Source organism: Pongo abelii, chromosome 1 (assembly GCF_028885655.2).
Source record: "Pongo abelii isolate AG06213 chromosome 1, NHGRI_mPonAbe1-v2.0_pri, whole genome shotgun sequence".
Taxonomy (NCBI): Eukaryota; Metazoa; Chordata; class Mammalia; order Primates; family Hominidae; genus Pongo; species Pongo abelii.
The window spans coordinates 82,704,348-82,725,492 of NC_071985.2; the positions used below are offsets into that span (position 1 = coordinate 82,704,348).

Sequence of the window (21,145 nt, forward strand, 5' to 3'; positions counted from 1 at the left end):
AATGTCTATTCACCTATGATTTATTATGGAAGTTTTACAGTTTCAGGCCTTATGTTTAAGTCTGTAATCCATTTTGAGTTGATTTTTGTATATGGTGTGAGATAAGGTCCAATTTCCTTATTTTGCATGTGGATATCCAGTTTTTCCAACACCATTTATTGAAGAGACCATTCATTTCCCATTGTATATTCTTGGCACCTTTTGCTAATTGCTCGGCTGGGACCTATGTTACTATATTGAATAGAAGTAGTGAGTGTGGGCATCTTTGTCTTGTTTCAGATCTTAGAAGAAAGGGAGGAAAGGCTTCAACTTTTCCCTGCTGAGTGTGGTGTTAGCTGTGGATTGGTCATATGTGGCCTTTATTGTGTGGAGGCACATTCCTTCTATACCTAATTTGTTGAGAGTTTTTAGCATGGAAGGATGTTAAATTTTGTCAAATGCTTTTCCTGCATCTAGTGAGATGATCATGATTTTTGTTCTTCATTCTGTTAATGTGGTGTATCATGTTTATTGATTTCATTTGTTGAACCATCCTTGCATCCCAGGGATTAATCCCACTTGATCACAGTGAATGATCCTTTTAATGTGTTGTTAAATTTGGCTTGTTAGGGTCCTCTTAAGCGCAGGGCTCAGGACAAAGACCAGGGCTGTCCTGGTGTAAGGGCAGTGCTGCCAGATGCTGCCAGTGGTCACGCCTGTCCATCCAGCCCCCGTCCAGGCTGATCCCTGTGCTGGTTGTGTTGTTGCTAGAGTGAATGGGCAGTAGAGAAGCTGTTGATTTCATTGACTACTCCTCACCCCCACCATCCAAGTTTATCTTACCTCCTCTCCTCTTGTCAGGACTAGGAGGGTGTGGGGAGGGCACCTTTCAGTAGGCACTCACTACCAGCGGCTGGCCCTGCTCCAAATGATGGTATGTGACACCTTTTGTCTTCAGCCAAAAGTCCCACTTGTCAGCTTGTGATGTGTGTGGGGGTCTGTCTGCAAAGGGACAATCTGCAGGCGTCCGGATGGCCTGCCCTGGGCAATGCTGGGGTTGGGTGGGCCCCTCTGGAAGAGCGAAGTGTGTATCCAACTGCAGGTAACCAAGTATGAGCCATGTAGTGCCGTAAGGGCCCCAACAGTGGCCTAGGCAGGGCTGGGGTAGCACAGGGAGGAGAGAGGCAGAGGACAGAGCCCCAGGGAACTGCAGTCAGGGGGCAGGATGGGGTTTGCTGTACTTTCATGGCTTGGGTTTGTGTTTATCTCCCTCTAATGTCTTCCCTTTGATTTTCCTAGCAGAGAAGGAAGAACCCTCAGGAAGGCCTGTACAATGTGAGTAGAGGAGACCTCACATTTGACCTTGGAAAGTTGGAGGAAGGGCTCGAGGAGGGCTCCAGAGGAAGGGCTGGAGGAAGGACTGGAAGAGGGCTCCAGAGGAAGGGCTGGAGGAAGGGCTGGAGGAGGGCTCCAGAGGAAGGCGGTTGCTCTTCACTCTGTGGTCTTTGTCTGCCTAGACCTTCCCTTCTTGGATCGAGTAATGTCTCACCTGCTTGCGGCCTGCAGCAGCACCTGCTTCTAGAAAGTCTCCTTAGCTGAAAAGTGCCGAGTAATCTCCCTTCCCTCCCTCTCCGACCCCTGCTGCTGGAGTTCCCAGGTTGATCAGCCTGGGGTGTAGGGGGACACAGCAAGGTCAAGCTAGGCAAGGACGAGGTGGCCGGCCCCTTCAAGGGGCTCCTGTCCTGGGTGCTGAAGTCTTCTGAGTGTTCCCCCTTATAGGAAGGCCAACCTCACCCTCCTGGGTGTGACCCTGAACCCTGATTGTCGCTCTGCGTTGCCATGCAGGAGACCCTTGCAGGTGGCAGCCTCCTGTGAAGGAGATGCCTCCCCGCCCCTTCTGCAGGGAGGGAGGGTTGATCTACAGCCCGTTTGGCTGTGTAAAGAGACAACTTGCTCAGATAAATGATTCTGGGGCTCCAGGTGAGCCCTTGTTTTGCCCAGTCTCCATGTCTTTGTCTAGAACTCCACCTCCTATCTTTTAGAGCCTAACTTGAGCTCCTTAGCTCAGTGCAAACAGCTGGCAGCTCGGAGGAGACTCCAAAGGGCTGAGGACGAGGGGGGTGGGCTGGAGCTGGTTGTGGGCAGAGAAGTTTGGGTGCATAAGGTTTGGAGCCTTGATTGTGGGAGCCCTCCCTCCCTGCCACTGCTGCCAACTTAGGGATCAAGAAGCTTCCTCTTGTAGGGGAGCCTGCTGCTTTTTGCATTAGTTGGTAAAAATCAGTGTTCCACTCCTCTTCTGCAGGCACTGCAGAAAGATAAGATGGCGGAGGCCTACAGTGAGATTGGGATGAAAGGCGAGGTGAGTGTTGCTGTTTCTTAATTCCCGAGGGAGTTCCTCTTGGTCCTCCAGACACGCATGCTGCAGGCCTCCTTTCCCATCCACTTCTCATCCCAGCTGCAAACGCCCATGTGTTGGCCATCAGAGGTGAAGGCGAACCTGACTGTCACCCAGTCGGGCAGAACATAAGAACCTAAGGAAGGGCTGATGCTCTTTCAGTACTGAAAACCAAATCTAGATTCTATGACAGCCTAAGCTTTGCAAAAGCAGGTCCGTTTTAATAACAGGAAGCATCGAGTGCTTAATATGTGCTGCCGTGTTCAGTGATCAGGACCACAGGTCCCAGGGCAACATGAAAACGTGGGACCCCCTTGTTCATCAACAATTAAGAATTTCAAAATGGTGAGAGTGAAGCATTGACCCCTTCCAAGCAGGGGTTCTCTGTAGTTTTATTTAATTCCCACAACAACCCAATAAGAAACATGTGCCCTGCGAGGCACAAGGAGGTTAAGTGACTTACCCAAGGTCTTCTAGCTGGTAAACGGGCACGTGATGGAACTGACTATGCCAGAGCTCGTAACTGCTCAAAACAGCTGGTTGTCAGTGAGCAAAAATGACTAGCCAAGAACTTTAAGAGCTGAAGAGAGGCCCATTTATCTAAGCAGTGGGCAACATAGGTCCTGTGGGCCCTAGACCTTAGGAATCTGATGTCTGTGAGGATCTGAGTGGGATGGAGCAAACCCAAGCCCCATCATGGCCAGGCCTCCCCTTACTCTGCAGAGATGAAGGTCTGACCTGGGGCCTGAGGATCCTTCTTTCCCAGGGGCAGGGGTGCTGCTGGGAGACAGTTACCTCTGACTTCCTGGGTACCTTGGGAGGGACCCTTGAGCAGAAATGCCACTACTGACTGCCTGACTTTCTAATCCTTTTCTCATTTCACTCCCAAAGAACCAGCGCCGGAGGGGCAAGGGGCACGATGGCCTTTACCAGGTAGGAGCTGCCGGCGTCCCTTCTGTGGAAGGGGCACCACCTGACAATGGGCAAGATCAAGGCCCCCACATTTTGCCTGCTGGTGGCAACAGCTCTTGCCAACAGCTGGGCAGGGCAAGCCCAAGACACCCATTTAGGCCAGCGGCAACGCCACTGCCAATAAGTCCCTGGAGCACAGCTGGGACTCGGCCACTCAAGCGAATTACTTGGCTCCAACCATGCCTTGCTTGGCCATGGCAGACAGAGCAGCAGCTGTCCAGAGGGTACGCGGCCTCCCTGCACATGCAGATGGAGGCAAAGGACCACACAAATGATTATCCTGCCTTTTTGGGTTCTTGTAGAACCCTCACTCTGCATCATTTCCTTAGGCCTAGTAAGATGAGCGGTTGGCTGGGAAGACTGAAGGAAAAAAAGCTAAGAAAAATGGCAGCTTCAAAAAGAAAATGTTATGTAGTTAGGTGCCTGGTTTTTGCAAATCAGTGCAGGCAATTATGCAAACTAAGCACGGTCAACCTACTTCTCTAAAGTATGATCCCCAGCAGATTGTCATTTCTCTCCTTCTGACTCCCATGGGCTGTTCATAGCTCGTTCTTCTGACTCTAGTGTCAGGATACCCAGCTTGCCTGAGTTGAGTGATATCAAAAGGGCCCCAGAAATTTACCTGTGTGTGGCTGCTGTTGATCCGTCTCCTTCCTGGCCCCCGGACCAGGGGGACAGGCATTCCAGCAGGTTTGGGGCCAGCCTTGTGGGCCTGTTCCTGACCAAGAAAATACGAGAATCACCGGGCCTGGGACGGGAAGGAGGCTCACAAAGGGCTGAGGCCAAAGAGCCCCTCTTCTCCCTGTGACAAGTCCAAGCTTCCTTTGGGCCCAGGTGTCAGGGACAGCATATTCTCTGGAGCAGGCCTGGGCCCTCCACCCTGATTCCTGCCCAATATGGGAGGTGGGAGACTCCTTTCTCTTAGGCCCAACAGGAAGTTGGCGGGGCCAAAGCACTGTAAGGCACAGCATTTGAGGAGCTGAGAAGAAGGGTGTGAATTTAGCTGGAAAGGAGTTGCTGCAAGGCCATTCCCGGCAGGGCACAGAACCCATCTACCAACGAAGCTGTTGCAGCCAAGGCTCCCGCCCGTGGGGTCAGGGGGATTATTCCTGGGCCTCTGGAGGCTGGGTGGGTGGTCACGGGGCTGTGCTGCAGAGACACCTGTTGGCCTCTGGGTTGGCTCCTGCCTACACAGGCTACTGACTCACTCTTGTTTTCTGATTTGCTTTCACCAGGGTCTCAGTACAGCCACCAAGGACACCTATGATGCCCTTCACATGCAGGCCCTGCCCCCTCGCTAACAGCCAGGGGATTTCACCACTCAAAGGCTAGACCTGCAGACGCCCAGATTATGAGACACAGGATGAAGCATTTACAACCCGGTTCACTCATCTTCTCAGCCACTGAAGTATTCCCCTTTATGTACAGGATGCTTTGGTCATATTTGGCTCCAAACCATCACACACAGACTGTTGTCCCTGCACTCTTTAAGGGAGTGTACCCCCAGGGCTTACGGCCCTGGCCTTGGGCCCTCTGGTTTGCTGGTGGTGCAGGTAGACCTGTTTCCTGGCGGTTCCTCCTTCTCCCTGGGAGGCCGGCACACTGCCTCTCACAGCTGAGTTGTTGAGTCTGTTTTGTAAAGTTCCCAGAGAAAGCGCAGATGCTAGCACATGCCCTAATGTCTGTATCATTCTGTCAGTGTCTGAGTGGCTTCACTCCTGCTGTAAATTTGGCTTCTGTTGTCACCTTCACCTCCTTTCAAGGTAACTGTACTGGGCCATGTTGTGCCTCCCTGACGAGAGGGCCGGGCAGAGGGGCAGATGGAAAGGAGCCTAGGCCAGGTGCACCCAGGGAGCTGCAGGGGCATGGGAAGGTGGGCGGGTAGGGGAGGGTCAGCCAGGGCCTGCGAGGGCAGCGGGAGCCTCCCTGCCTCAGGCCTCTGTGCCGCACCATTGAACTGTACCACGTGCTACGGGGGCCGGAAGATGAACAGACTGACCTTGATGAGCTGTGCACAAAGTGGCATAAAAAACAGTGTGGTTACACAGTGTGAATAAAGTGCTGCGGAGCAAGAGGAGGCCGTTGATTCACTTCACGCTTTCAGCGAATGACAAAATCATCTTTGTGAAGGCCTCGCAGGAAGACCCAACACATGGGACCTATGACTGCCCAGCGGACAGTGGCAGGACAGGAAAAACCCCAGTCAATGTACTAGGACACTGCTGTGTCATTACAGGGCACAGGCCATGGATGGAAAACGCTTTCTGCTCTGCTTTTTTTCTACTGTTTTAATTTATACTGGCATGCTAAAGCCTTCCTATTTTGCATAATAAATACTTCAGTGAAAATGCAGCTTTACTCTAAGCTTTATTTCAGCAGTCAAGCTTGTAATGGCAATTTAGTCATCAGTAAATCAGCAGGTTGCCCTTGGGGGAGGAGGGGAGCAAAACTGCTGATTCTCGGATGAGAACAGGACAGTTCCTGGGAATGAGCACATGAGCGCAGGTGCATCCTGCGGCCCGGAATGCGGCCATATGGGTGGCGTCGCACAGGGCAAGTGGGCCGGGCATCCCGACTGGGTGGCTGTGCCTTAGACAGAGAGGGCTATGGGAAAGGAGCCCTGCAGCACGGCACCAGCTTGTCGGGTGCAGGAAAACAAGCGTGAAAGGCTGTCCTGGCACTCAGGCATCGGAATAGGCAGCACGTGAGCAGAAGGTGTCCGGAAGTTATGCACAGCAGCTGATGCCACAGTGCAAAATGTCTCAGTGCATAGGGTTTGAGGGAGGGATGGAGGACAAGTCTTTTAGGTGTTTCCCTCACAAAAGGTGGCCCTGTCCCTAGCAGTATTTCCTCTAACTGTAGTGGCTATAAGGCCCCAATTCAACAAGCCCACCAACTAATATTGTGTAAAGACTGAAATCTATACCTTGACATTTTCAAAAAGGAAATCCAAGACCATGACTGTTAAAAGCCCCTGAAAATCTGGGATTCCAACAGGAGCCAAGCGCATCATCGCTAGGCATATTTAACAATTCACAGGCAACTCATAAGGAGAAGGCATCTGATTTGTAACTTGGCCTCAGGGGAATTCTGCTACTCACTGGGCTTTTAAAACTGAAGTCTGGTTCATCTATTAGTGAAAGAGAGTGCCTCTCACACCGAGGGCTTGTGCTAGACCAAGTTTCAAGGTCAGCTGACATGTATACAGGCTGTGTGACCTGGATGGCTGGTTTGAAAAAAGTGAGTCGATCCAATTCTGTCAAGAATATGTCTTAGTCTGGGCATGGTGGCTCATGCCTGTAATCCCAGCACTTTGTGAGGCTGAGGCAGGAGAATCCTTTGAGCCTAGGAGTTTGAGACCAGCCTGGGCAAAACAGGAGGACCCCGTCTCTACAACAAAATACAGCTGGGCATGGTGGCATGTGCCTGTGTTCCTCGCTACTCGGGATGCTGAAGCTAGAGGATCGCTTGAGCACAGGAGGTCAAGGCTGCAGTGAGCCGAAATCCAGCCTGGGTAACAGAGGGAGACCCTATCTCAAAAAAAAAAAAAAAATATATATATATATATACACACACACACACACACACATATATAATTATTATATTATATATATTATATATACATTATATATTATATAATATATATATCTTTTTTATAACATATGTCTAAAGAGGCAAAAAGAAAAGCTGGCAGTGGGCAGTGACCTATGGTGCTAGAGCTAACCTGGGGTGTGGGCCATATCAGGCTACATGCAAGGTAACCACACAGACAGCAAGCTGGGGGAGAACTGAGACGTGCTCACAGAAGCAGGGCTGAGAAACCAGTTTCCGAGAGAGCAAAGCCCGGAATCCGAGGGGAGTGGCTAGCCCTGGAACTGTCAGGGTTCCTGCCTTTCCTGAGGTCTGGCAATGCCTTCTCCACAGCACAACTGCACTCCCTCCATCCTAAGACACTGTTGGTTATTGATATATCAACTTATTTCAAGGGCAAAAACACTAAATATCCATCGTAAGATGTAGATCTGTTTCATGGGTTAAAATGTGAAGATGTGCTTAGAATCAAGGAAACATGGAATTTTACTTGTATTGAGGAAACACATTATATATAATGATGGAAGCTTTCGATATTTTTCAAACATTTATTCAAATGTCACTAAACTCAGAGATAAGATATGAATATTTCTGATTGCTTTTCTTCTTAGAATATAATTTGAGGTCATTCTTGGAATAAGATCCAAGGTTACTAGTTTAAAATGTTCCTATAAACAGAGAAATACTCAAAACTGCAAAGCCTGGCTTGGCAGAGAAAAAATGGCAGATGACCTACTTAGGCTAAGAGGACAACTTTCGGGGTGATTTAAAGCCTTGTCATTTGGCCAACTGTTTAGCCACAGGCCTCAAACTGTCTGTGAATAACTTGTGATGTGTTTTGGTTGCTTGGTGCTGGACATTTCAGTTGTTGATCAACAACTACTTTTATGAACCCATGACTGAGTCCTAACACTGGATTTCCTGTTAACTTCAACCTGGGTCTTTGGAGAGATATAAGTCCCTCCAAAAACAAAAGAGTAAGGGCAGATATTATTCACATCCTGCCATAGATAATTCAGCTTTGTATACAAACCTGGAAATGGGTTAGAATTTAACAACTTTTTCACAAAGGACTACAGGGGTAACAATCTCATCAAGTTGTTTATCCTCATTCCTTAGGATATGACAAACGAGTTTTGCTTGCTAAGTCTGTGAGCACGACACTATCTCAAAAACAGGATTTCTGTTAAAAACTTGACATTATTTTAAGAAAATAACTCTACAAACTGAAATGTAAACCATATATCTAAGGAATGGAATGGAAAAATAGAAATTCTATGATAAAGGAGCAGAGAGAAAAGGACCCACCATTTGTCTTCCCATTTTGGTCCCTTTCCAGGAGAGCGAGCACATCTTGCGACAACGGCTCTCCATATCATCTAATTCAAGAATGCCTGTCAGATGGCCAGCACGTGATAGACAACTTCCCCAGGTTCTTCAGTAAGCTGAAGCCTTCTCTCTGTGGGGAATTCATTTTAAAATTCAAACTTTCCTTTTCATGAAATGAATGAATTGTAGTAAGACACTAAATGCTAAGTAGTATTTATAAGTCTGAAGAAGCTAAGTTGTGCAACCTCGAACAGGAGGAGGACCAGATGCCAAGTTCAGGGTTACCTTCCTTCAGAGGACCCCCCCACCCGGCCCCCACCCAATGAATGTTCAGGACTTGGCAAGAAATGTGAGAGGGGCAGTGCAGTTTAAACAATAAATTTGGAAAAAGTTGAGTTCGGTCCCAGCTCTGCAGTCAAATACACAGTGAGATGGAGCTTTGAAGAGCTCCCTTGCAGGATCAATCACGGGCCTGCGTGTTTGATCACACGAAGTACTTGGGCCTGAAGGAGACTACTGCTACTCAGGGTCCCACGAAACCACACTGAGGGTCTGGGAGGGAGAAATGCAGTGGCCATAGCTCCCCCTGGAGTGCAGGAGGAAGGGTGGAGTGGGGCAGGAACCAGGGTGCTTATGGTGATTCTGGGGTTCTTGAGAGCACTTGGAAAAAATAATTTGGAAGCTGAATTATGCGAAGAGTCTGAGAATGTGTATGTGAAGCATCCAGAATACCAACACAGCAATTTCAAAGAAACTCCAACAATGTGAAAACACTTGGAAAATGGTTTAATGATGTTTTACAACAGAAATGAACTGTACAGTTACAGTAAGTTTAATATATATATAAAAAATTACAGCAGACAAATGCATCTACACAAAATCTACCATTTCATTCTGATTCACTGTCACCTACACAATCTTTCCCAAGCCTACAGCCCCTGCAGGCAGCCCTAGGAGGGGGAATCATCTAAAGGGCACTTTGAGAGAGACAGCACCGCTCATATTCCCCGCCACCTCCTCAGGCCTCAGGAGGCATCAGCTAATTCCCCAAAATGTAAAGTTGCCTGTGTTTCAGGTTTTCAAAACCAAGAAAACGTGTGTCTCCCAGGGGCACAGATAACAAGGTCCAGCAAGCAAGTTATCAGCTGATTCTTAGAAAATATTCCTATCAGAGGGGAAATATTTGGCTAACAGGCACTCTGGGGCAGTAAGGCTACACAATAGCCACCCAGAGTGCAGAGTTATTTAAGAGAAATGTAGAAGGACTCCCAATAAACCACCTCAGAATTGTCACTGCCTCATTAAAGCTGCTGGACAATTTTGGAAAGAATCATTTACACCACATCTTAAGTTTCCACAAAGAAGAACTCAAACTCACATTTTAAAGTACATAAAACAAAAAGTTCTAGGAGGCCAAGGGGCCAATTCCCCTTGTGCCCCTCCTTTGACAACAGTGGACAAACACCCCTGAATTAATAATTAAGACAAAAAAGGAAGAAAAAAAAGTGAGTTAAGATATTGAAAGAGAGAAAGAAAACATCTTTAGAAAAACACGATCACTGTCTCTTTAAAAGAAAACAAAATCTCAGTTGGGAACAGTAATGAGGAATATGCAATCTAAATTGACACCTGGTGGGAGATTATTATTGAATATTATGTACACTCAGAACTTTTTTCATTTTTTTATTATGAACACCTAGGCAGTGAAAACTGTTATGTTAATACATACATAGACACACCCAAAACATACAAAAATACTATTATTTCAAACTACTAAGAATAGGACAGTTCAATTATTTTCATGCTATGACTTTAAGAGCATTACACTGAAACAAACAAGAAGTTAAACGACATTTTTTTTTAATATCCCAGAAATATACCAAAATATACATCTAAGCTTTGGAATTACTGAGGTTAGACTAATGCAAGTGCTGGGTAATCGTACTTAATACACGAGTCTAAGGTTCTGCAGGAAAGAAATTATCTTTGGTATCTGCATCAGGCTAATATTATTAACATTTGGATTTTGCTTTGGGATAGAGCTTGTATGACCCAAGAACCAAGTACCCCCCTCCCCCAATCAACTGAGATTAAAAAGATCCATGTAAAAAGTTCCTTCATTTGCAATCCCCCCACCCCCCAAGTTAAAAAGTCACAGGCATCTACCTAGCACAAAAGGTTGTGAAGTACAATGCATAGTTGCACAGTGGTGCTGCAAAAAGGAAAGAAAACTACAATAAAGAGAAATGAAAAGCTTGATAATCTTTCTGCATGTTTTCTCACAAACAGGACAGCCACTTCCAAGCAGTTCCAGTACAGGAAAAGAGAAAAAAGGCTCAGAAGGGCACCGTGGCGTGCATTCGCCCAGCCCCAGAGGTTAAAGCACCCAGCAGAGCAGCCAATCGTGCGCCAGTGTCTTCAACGTCCCCCACTCTGTGGAGTCCTCGGGCCAGTCTAGCAGCAGCTCCCACCCTCCCTAGGCCCTGTGCTAAGTCCCCATAGTGACCCTGGTTGGTGTAGGGTGGATGATGGTGGTGATGGGGTTTTTTGACTTTTGTTTTGGAAAATCTGAAATGCCAATTTGTTTCAGGGCATGCTCACAAGTTTGTGAGGGCCAAAGCTAGGGGCATGCACCTGTGCTGGACCCTGGAAGGTGGAAAACAGCTTGCCTGCCCTTTCTGATCCAGTCAGAGGGTCCCCCCGCCCCACCTTCCCTGGCCTCACTCTTCTAAGTGCCAGGACACCACAGACTGGACTGATGCTGAAGACTTCCCTTTTCTTTGGTTCTTTTGTTTGTTTTGAGTTTATACAATCATTAAGAAATCTTTGGTTTTGGCTGGAAATTTAAAAAACAAAACAAAACAAAACAAAACAAAGAAACCACCCTCCCCTGGCTTATAGCAGCAGTATCATGACCTGGCTAAGCTTTTTGTCAGAATTAGGGGTGGGAATTGAAGGTTGGGAACTACATTCAAAGAAAAGGTGAAAGGGCTGGGGATGCAGCTTCTAGAGAGCCCATTGGATATAAGATTGTCAAATAATAATAATATTAATAATAATAATAAACTTAAATATTTGGATATTTTTGGTCATGTCAAAGGAAAAAAAGTGAAATGTGTATGCAGCAGTCAGCTTAAAGGAGCCTTTGGTGTCTTCCCTTCTACCCAAAGTCCTGAAAAGAAACAGAACCCTGAGGCCTCAGAGGAGAAGGGGTTGGCCTCTACCCACCAAGGAAAAGGCAAGTACAGAAGTTGACGTGTGGCCAGCTGTCAGAAACACAGGGTGGGTTAGGGGTGTGGATAGCTGGCCAGCCCCTAAAGGCAGGGTGGCAGGGAAGGTAGATGTTAAGAGACCTGTGAAGACCCCTTGCAACAAAAAGGAATAGAAGATTGCAATTTGCCCTCAGTTTGCAGTAGCTTTTAAGCAGCGACATTCAGAGGCTTTAGGGGGTCCCACCCTAGGCTACAGGTCCCATGATGCTATAGGCCAGAGTTTAACATGACTGAGGAGGGAGGGCAGACTTGGCAACTCTGTAGGGTTTCGAGAAAGTTAAAGCAAGTCACTCGGTCACGAGTTAGAAATGAGGTATACAACAGCTCCTGGACTTCTGGTGGGTAGAACAGCCCACGCTTACTCACCTAGCCTTCACTACTACCACAGATGAGGGGATGGAAGTACAGACTAATGCGGGAGGAGAGCGTTTCCTGCGGAGTGAGACCTCCTGTGGACTGAGCAATGCACACGTGCCCATGCACGCAGAGGTAAGAAGCTGGAAGTCTTTCTTTCCCTGACCTGACCTTAGGGAAGATACACTTATGTTGTCAAAAGCCAATGTTATAATATGATTGCAAAATCTTAGGCTCCCTGCACCAACCTGTTCCATGTTCTCCAACTGTTTGCAGTTTTAAACCTATTCAGGCTGGCACTAGTCCGCTCTACTCTTACAAAGTGTGTGCCTTCTGCAGACTCACGCAGGAATGGAACCAAGGACATGGCATCCCCGACTGTCTACAACTACAGCCTTTTGTAGCAGACACTGTCATTTTAGCTTCTGAAAGTGCATTTCATTTCTTCCTATACTTTTAGACCATGAGACTCATTAAGGCCGGGTGGTAGCACAAAGTCTTTTCTCTACTTGGCCCTGTCCTTTTTCATTTGAAAGAGATCCCGATCTTAAGAAACTCAAGTGTTTGGACGTCTCATTTTATACACAGCGCTGTATCCAGCTGTCTGCCTGCAGACTTTGGGATATGTTTGAGAACTCAATGCCACTGCCAATTTATGAAAGAAGCCTTAAGCTGCTCTTGTGAAGCTGTGGCTAACTTATACAATGATGAACAAGTACACAAAGAAAACATGGGAAAACTTTGCAGCAGTCCTCAATGTTTTTTACAGGAAATTAGTTTTGGGGTCTTAACTTTTTGACAGAGTCCTGGGTTTAAACCAGAAGGTGGCCCTGGGTGGTGGAGCCCTGTGCAGGGTGGGCAGATACAGGGACACAGAAACAATCATAAATCACATCTTCCCTACCAGGTCCAAGGGACCTTTGTTTCTGTGCTCAAAGCGGTGTTCCATTACACACACCTTATTTTCCCAGAACTTCTGTTTCAAGTGCTCTAATCTTCAACATCCCTATTACTTACTTATAAACCTATCTAGCACTTTGAAAAGTCATACAATATTAATACCACCTTTACATAATGTCAGAATAAGATTATTAGTAAAGTTTTCATGAAGTTCTGCAACCTGATCATTTTTGATGCAATATTCAGAGAGCGATGTATTTCTTTACCCTCTCTCCCTTTCTGTGTCCTATCAATAGTACACCAAAACAATGAACTACTTGACTCCCTAGAGCCCATATATAAAAACATTTGGAACAAAATATTTATAGGAGAGTAAGGGAAGATCTTTTGGTTTTCCACGTAATCCTGTTCTTGAAAATTCTTATCTTTTACAGGAGACAGATGGAGATACCACATCTAAATATTGTCTGAACTCATATAGGCTGTGTTGGTTCTATTTAAAAGTATTAGATAAAGGGAAATAATGAAAAAATTCTACCCCTATCTTTTGTCCTCCCCAAATTTCTCAGCAATTCCAAGAACATCACTGCTACACTGAGCAACTATCCATCTTTAAAGAGCCAGCAGAGCAAAACAAAATAAATCTCTTTTCCAAAGCCAGGACAACCAAGAAGACTTCCTTCAAAAAGCAGGGGACTGGGAAAAGGGGAAAAGGGAAGGAAAGAGATAAAGTAAAGCTTTTCCAAATTTTGGCTTTTTGCTCCTATTCCCTCTGCCTGTTTTGAAAACTTAAGGATAAGCAATGACATTAGCAGTGTCTTTGGTATCTAAACCAAATCCCACTTAAGTTCTGTGAGATCATTCATTTAAAAAAATAGCCTTTCTGGAGATACAGTCTATATCCGAACTCAGGGAGCCAAGAAAGTTTGTCCCAGAGTATGGGCAGAAAGGGCTTGTAATTTTTCCTAAGCCAGCATCATTTCTCATTCATGTTCCCACCAAGAATAATTCTCTCCTCAATCCCACCAACCAATCCTTAAGGGTCACACTTTATATCACAGGGGTGAGGTGGGCAGGTTAGCTTTCAACTTCTTGGTTTGCTTTTTATCCTGTTTGTGTTTTTGGTCTAGAAAGAACTAGCCTTGGTATGAGGAAAGTAAGTAAGGTTTTAAAATGTTGTGTTATTAGCACAACATTCAGTAACTTGACAGAGGGCAACACAAAGAACCTGTTTCACTTTAACTTTCCTAGATTTAAGATATATCGATCACTCACCTCTTGGCTCCAAATTAATTGGTGCATGTCTATTTCTGCCTCTATTTCTCAACTGCACATCCAGGCATTCACACATTCATCCTTTGTCTATGCTTTTGCTATGTACAGAGGTAATGAATCATTAGGAGAGGTTGGCAGGGTCTGGGGGGCATGGGCAACCATAGGAAGGGATGTAAATGCACCCTCAGGGTCCCTGAACCTACTGGACACCCCATATGTTACCTGCATGCCACCACACACTGCTGCAGATCAGACCACAGAGAAGCCAAAGCCAATCACAGGGAAAATCAAGTTTCCTTTGGCAAGACAGATATAAGAAAAAACAAACACACACACGAGCAATGTTTTCCTTCTAACATAATCAACATCTCCTCTTCCCCCACCCAACCCTCCCTAACCCTATAAATTGTAACCTATAAACAGGATCCCAAATACATACAGCATCAATCTTGTTTATCGATCATAATAAACATTAGTTCAACTAAATGCTACAGCTAGAATTACTTCCACTATTTATAAAATTTTTTCATTTATTTATTTGGTTTTTAGTTTAAAACCAGTTTTGCAACAATGCTAAGCTATTCTGAGGTATTTTATGAAGGTGCCAGAAGCTAGCTGTTACCCAAATTAAGGTACCACCATTCAACGAGAAAAAGAAGGGAAGGAAAGGAGATCCAGATGACACAATCAACATAAAATTCACTCACATTTACTGCTTTTAGCTAAGGCCAAGAGTAGAAGGGCCAAAACAAGGAACTACTTAATGAATAAGGTTAGAAGAAAACTACAAAATAATTTTTTTTTTAAAAGCTACAGTTCACAAACCATACAGAAAACTGGGTACAAACTGGACGCTCTGAGAAAAAATATATTCCCTGTCCTCCCAGTGGAATTCTTTCAAATACCTTACTGGAAATCTCAGGGGTGTCCTATTTATATTTAATCTCTTTGGATTAAGAAATGGATGATTGGCCTTTATGATGAAAGCAATTTATTTATCCTATTCCTGTCCAAGTTTACATTTGTATTGTGTACACCATCCACGCGAACCTATATAATAGCTGATCTCAGTTATTCTTCTTACAGAAATAGCAAAGAGGATTTTTCCCTTCTCAAAAGCCAAGTTTGTAAACGCTGAGAAAGATTTACCATTTTATAAAGTGTCATCCTCAAAATGTTGTAAAACTGAAAATGACATCAAATAGCCAGGACTATGAACAGCATCACACATTAAATGCTTTCCACACACACATAAAAGCAAACTCATATCAGTTATGAGCAAATTAACCCATCAACTCTTGTCCATTTTGGAAAATTTTAAATTTTGGGTCTTTAGTATTTTTCTCCCATTAGTATCAGTCATCTTTTAATGTTTTCAACTCTAATAAACAAACTTTAAGTTCATCAAGTTTAGGTGCTGATTTAATGAGAAAGTATTTGGCCAAGCTCTCCAAATGAATTGTTGGGGCCCTTCCTCAAACTGCAGACTGGTCTTCGGAAGGCCCCCCAAGAGCCAGGCCAGAGCCACCTGTCAGCATGAATTCCCTGCCTCCTCCTTGCTACCACACCCTACACTCAGTGATAGGGTGAGTCAGTGATACTACTGACTTCTCCCTGGCAGGCTTCTCCTTTCTTGGGAAGAAACAACAGCAAGAGGCTTTTCCTCTGTCTTCCTGTCTCAATGACCTTATCTTTTTTCTTGGTCAAGAATGTTTCATGAGGATGACCTGGTTTGGGAACAGCTTTAGACTAAGAACAGAGAGTTCTATAAGCCAAGCGTTTATTCTACACTAATTGCAATGTATAATATCAGGATTTATCACTTTAAAAATTGACATGAGGATGGGCGCAGTGGCTCACGCCTGTAATCCCAGCACTTTGGGAGGCCGAGGCGGGTGGATCACCTGAGGTCAGGAGTTCAAAAAGCCTGGCCAACACGGAGAAACCCCGCCCTACTAAAAATACAAAAATCAGCCGGGTGCAGTGGTGGGCGCCTGTAATCCCAGCTACTTGGGAGGCTGAGGCAGGAGAATTGCTTGAACCCGGGAGGCAGAGGTTGCAGTGAGCCGAGATTGTGCCATTGCACTCCAGCCTAGGCAACAGAACAAGACCAGAAAAACAAAACAAAACAAAAAAGACATGAATTCCCTATATTTGCCAATGTATCCGACTTTTCCAGCAAGTTAAAAAGAAAATTTTTTAATGTTAAAGATTGGGCTGAATTTAAATATTGTGTCAAGCAAATATCTGTGCTTCTGGATAATACAGACAAGGTTTCCCTTATCTTTCCAAATAAATGAGGGATAATGGAAGAAAATAACATTAAAGAGGTATAGTTGTGCTTTTTTTTCCCCAATAATGAATGAGAGATGTACAACAAATTGGCAAGATGATCTCACTAAGAATCTTTAATCTTATCTTCCCTTTTTTAAACAAAAAAGATTTATTTCTTACAGTGCTAGCATTAAGTATAAATAGGTATGATTCTACACAAAATGAAAGTTGGATTCCTTTGGTTCCATTTCTTGGGTAACAAGTTGAATAAATTGGGATAGTATTGATCTTTCTGATAACAAATAAAAGGACATGTGAATTCTATCAGTTAATGGATCTACACAATTCTTAATTCTAAAATGCTGCCTATAGAACTTCAGAAACACTTAAACTAATACAGCACTCATTTTTTCTTAGAACAACATAGTAATATTGTTCCTGTGAGAAGCCCTTTTTTAGGTCTTTCTGCTCTGTTATTCAGATGTACTATAAATAAAGTTTATGACCAAATTGCACCACTTGTGATAAGCAGGATTCACACAATTACATTCACCACTCCTTAGGGAGGACCCATTACCATGGGCATATATAGTATTCACTATAAATGCATTTAGAATAGTCTTTGGCTTAGTATGTGCTAACCAAATTCAGAAATATAAAATAAAATTTGCATAAACATTAAGGTGAAAAAAAGAATAATACAGTGAATTGTGATGACCTCTCTGGCCTTTCTTCTTTAAAATGCAGAAACTCCACCAAACACCTCTTTTTGGTCAAACGGTCCCTGGCCCCCTTTAGTTTCCAGGCTCTCCCATATAAGGTGGCTAAAAGTTAAATTTGAGTACCTTAGCTTAGAAGATAGTTCATTCAATTCAAAATGCATTTCTTGAGATGATAAAAAAAATATACGTAAAGAAAAAATGACTAAGGTGTTCATGAAGCAATATGATAAGTAGAATATCTAGGGATGATGGATAGGGAGTTGATTTTAAACTAAACCATCACCAAAAAGCTATATTAGTGTTTCGTGTGTACATGTGTAAATGTACCTTTCATTTCACAACTTATTTTTAAATAAGTAAAAAAAGAGAAAAAATTTTATCTAAAGATTTATCTTTAGATTTATTTTTATCTAAAGATTTATCTTTTCCTAAAGATTATTTCTTCTTTTAAACAGATTTTTTATGCTGGTCTACCCTCATCAAGTGCTTCACATAAAATCCCCTTATCCCAAATTGAGTAGAAAATATAGACAGGGCAGGGAATTGTATTGTATTGTATTGACATTTAAAGCTTAGTATCTTTTCTAATATTAAAGTCTGTTGGTGAGTTTTGTTTGGGAAAGGGATCATTTTCTAAACCATATGTGGGGAAAAAAAAGAACACCCAAACAGCCTTTCCTTGCCCTTTGTCTTACCTCACCGAGCTTGAGTCCCTTGGGACTCCACACTTCCTTTGGTAGCAATTTTGAGAAATTAATGCTATAACTTCTAATCCAGTATAGTGGGCACCAGCATTTTCCTCCCTGAATCCTTCCTTCTAAGTTTCACCACTCCCGAGGGAGGGACTCATTCTTATGGGCAGCTACAGCATTACTGATAGCCCTAAAATCATTTGCACAGACTAAAGGTAGAGATGTCAAGTCAGGATAGAAGATTAAATTTAACTACAACAGAGAAAAAGTGAATGGAGAGGAGAGAAATTAGTAATTGACATTGTCATTCTATTTACACACCAACCTAATAAACTAGTTAAACATCAAGTTAATGTCTGCCCAGAGGATATTACAATTTACCAACATAAAAGATTAAAAACAAGCAGCAACTTTTATATAAAATTAATAAAGACAAATGAAAAAGAAATTGTCAGTAGCATCTATCTCCTCGATGTGTCTGAACTGCACGTTATCAACTAGTCCATTAGTACAGCAGCTTGCTAAAAATTGACTTTGGTTCAAGCTTAGTTAAAAAACAAAATAAAACATAAAAAACACACCACACAAAAAGGGTGAATGGACATTTGTTAGTTTCCCTGCTTGCAGTTCACTGATTTTGGAAGGATTTTAGGGAAGGTGAAGGGTAAGAGGAGGAAATTTAGGGGTGGTAATTAAATATCTGTGAAATAAAACAAGATAGAAATAAACTAAAAGAAAAATTTAAAAGGGGACTAAAATGTTTCTGACCTTTTAACAGACTGTCTCCCACTTGAATCACACACAAACGTACATGTTGTGTCTGTATTTACTGCCTTACCGGACAATGGTAAAGAGAGACAAGTATCCAGACAGAATCCAAGCTCCCTTGTGGACACAAACAAAAGCAATCAGAATAAAAATCACCAGTAAGTTCTCTCTACATCCCCAGCTCGAAAGGGAGAAAAAGTGCAGTCTTGGGACCACCAGAGATTTAAGCAAGCACCCACAGCCACCAAATGGGAACCTTTAACTCCAATAAGAAGGGGAACTTAGATGAGCTGCACTGCAGTGATCCAGTCTTTTGGAAAATTTTTTGGTACAGATGGCATAATAACAGTACACTGACAGAAAGGGGAATTTAATCTCCAAGTTACCCTTATTCCTCTTCATCCACTTTCACAAGCTCTTCCTTTTCAATGGGCTCATTTATATAGTCTAGAAACACCCTGAAAATAATTACAGAGCTAATTACTTTCTACATTGAATAAAGAGATGTGTATTGCCATTTAGACCTACCTAGCAGGAGCATCACGAACAAACCAAGGAGACACTTAAGGTGTGTGCAAAGTTCCTGCTCAAAGTCCTTCTTGAAAGGTTCTACAGATCCCAGCCCGGCTAATAAGTGCCTCCTTTAGTCAGAGAACCAAGAAGAATCTCAGGGTTAGAGGAATTTATAAACCATCCGGTGGAAAGGAAGTCTGTGGCTCTCTAGAGGAAAAGGTGGTAACCTTACACTCTTCTCATGACACCTCTTTTGTATACATTATCAATGGAAAATAGTCTAGTAGAATTCCATTAGAAAATAAAAGAAGGGAAAAGTTTCCCAATTTCAATAAGTCAGTTTTTTTCTTTGCCAAGTTAGTTAAAGTTTGGATGAAAAACTTCCACAAAATGGAACAAACAAACAAACACACCAACAGTAGGAGCATTTTTCAGGAGATAAGAAATCAGGAGAACCACCAAGTCAGGTGTCTGCAGTAGTCTTTGCTCTTGGGAACCAAATCCTGCCCTGCAACATGTACAGCTGTTCCCATTGAAAGTAGCAGAAAGCAGCACTGTTGCACCACAGGAACTGGGCCTCAGGGTCATTCAATGATTTGGGGGTGAGTGAGAGCTACAGTTCAGCAGGAATTCCTTCCTACACAAAAGTGCTCCAAAGGCACCACCTGATGTGGGGAGGGGAAGGGGCGTGTGTGGAATGGGAGTGTTTGCACACACTGCCTTCAGCTTCTGCACCAAGCCTCTTGCATAAGTGGCAAAAGAAAATAATTTTCTAGCACCTCTGTAAGAGTCATCAAGGATAAGGAAACCAGCAAGAACATTCCCCACAGTTAAGAACAGAAGTCTCCCCTTACCCCAAAACCCTCCCTCCCCACAGTGTGGGAGCTCACTGAAATAGGATCCAGGAGCAAGAGATAATAAACATGTCCAAACTATATATATATAAAACAATAACAACAACAACAATAATAATACAGTAATACAGGCCTGCCTAAATTGTACCAGTTAAGAAAGGAACCCCCAACACAATTGATACGATTATAAACACCTTGTTATGACTTAATGGCCTGTACAACAGACCCATAAAAATGACTTTTTTTTTTTTAAGAAAAAAAGAAATTTAGACAAACAAGAAATCCCCTTCCTATATTGGAATTGGTAACCCACCTTAACTTGTCATCATGACTGCTGGAAATGATAAGTAGTCCTTTCACTTATTTTTGTTTGTTTTTGATTTTTTTGTTTCTTTTTTTTTTTTTTTTAATTTTTGGTTAGAAAGTTCTCCAATCCATGAAGCAATCCTGAAAAGACAGTGTTTTATTACAAAATTAGGCAAATGTCCCGTCTCCATCCTTTCTTTCTTTTTCTGGTATGTGTGTATGTGTTTGTGTGTGTGTGGTTTTTTTTTTTTTTCTCCCTTCTCTCCTTTGCCCTCACAACACGGCGAGAGGAAGCCAATCACATTTTTCAGTTTATTAACCTGGCTGGCAGTCCAATCACACCGCAGAGTGAAAAAGGCTTCTGGCAGCCCAGCTCCGCCCAGCTCACTGTGCCTTGGAGGCGGTGGTGGTGGTGGATGCAGCCCCGCTGGCAGAGGCCACTGTGAAGAGAGAGTTCTGGATGGACTCAGCAGAGGTGGAGGTGGCGTGAAGGCTGGCTACAGGTGCAGAGTTCCCTGCAGATGCTGCGGCGGCAGAGACCAAGCTAACGGGGTTGCTGGTGAGCAGAGAGAGGTTCTGAGGGTTCAGGAACAGAGGGGCAGTCACGATGTTGGGGGCTCCTCCTGCATTGGCAAATACCAGGTTCCCAGTTGCATCAAGTGATGTTATTGGAAGAGAGCCACCAGAAGCAAGAGCTACAGACAAAAACCCCCCAAAACAGGCAGGAATGAAAACATTAACATCATCCTGGAGAAGCCAAATAACACATTAAAGTCTATCATTTTCCTACAACTCACCAGGAAAAAGTATAGCCCTTCACTGAATTTTTTTTCTCAAACACAGTGCTATATTGATACCAATTGTAGTTATTTATAATTTTGAAGTGCCTAAAAGACTGAAATGTCTAATTTAATGGGAACGAGCAGGGGTAGAAGACAGCTAGTAACTG

The 21,145-nt window shown here is 43.8% G+C and overlaps 2 protein-coding genes across 9 annotated transcripts in view; one reads left to right on the forward strand and one right to left on the reverse strand.

The window, feature by feature from the left end:
* Positions 1–5,698, forward strand: part of CD247 (CD247 molecule) — an 87,491-nt gene extending 81,793 nt beyond the window's left edge. For 2 of the 3 annotated variants that reach the window (XM_054525995.2, XM_054526004.2), the window contains exons 5-8: positions 1,279–1,314; positions 2,282–2,338; positions 3,266–3,307; positions 4,582–5,698. In XM_054525995.2, coding sequence (XP_054381970.1) covers positions 1,279–1,314; positions 2,282–2,338; positions 3,266–3,307; positions 4,582–4,647 — 201 coding nt within the window. In that variant the 3' untranslated portion in view covers positions 4,648–5,698. The remainder of the gene's footprint in view (positions 1–1,278; positions 1,315–2,281; positions 2,339–3,265; positions 3,308–4,581) is intronic. The other variant, XM_054525998.2, reaches the window with a different exon arrangement.
* Positions 5,699–9,033: 3,335 nt separating this feature from the next.
* The window catches only part of POU2F1 (POU class 2 homeobox 1), a 208,078-nt gene continuing 195,966 nt past the window's right edge, over positions 9,034–21,145 (reverse strand). For all 6 annotated transcript variants that reach the window (XM_024250012.3, XM_054526023.2, XM_054526041.2 and 3 more), the window contains one exon: positions 9,034–20,891. In XM_024250012.3, coding sequence (XP_024105780.1) covers positions 20,581–20,891 — 311 coding nt within the window. In that variant the 3' untranslated portion in view covers positions 9,034–20,580. The remainder of the gene's footprint in view (positions 20,892–21,145) is intronic.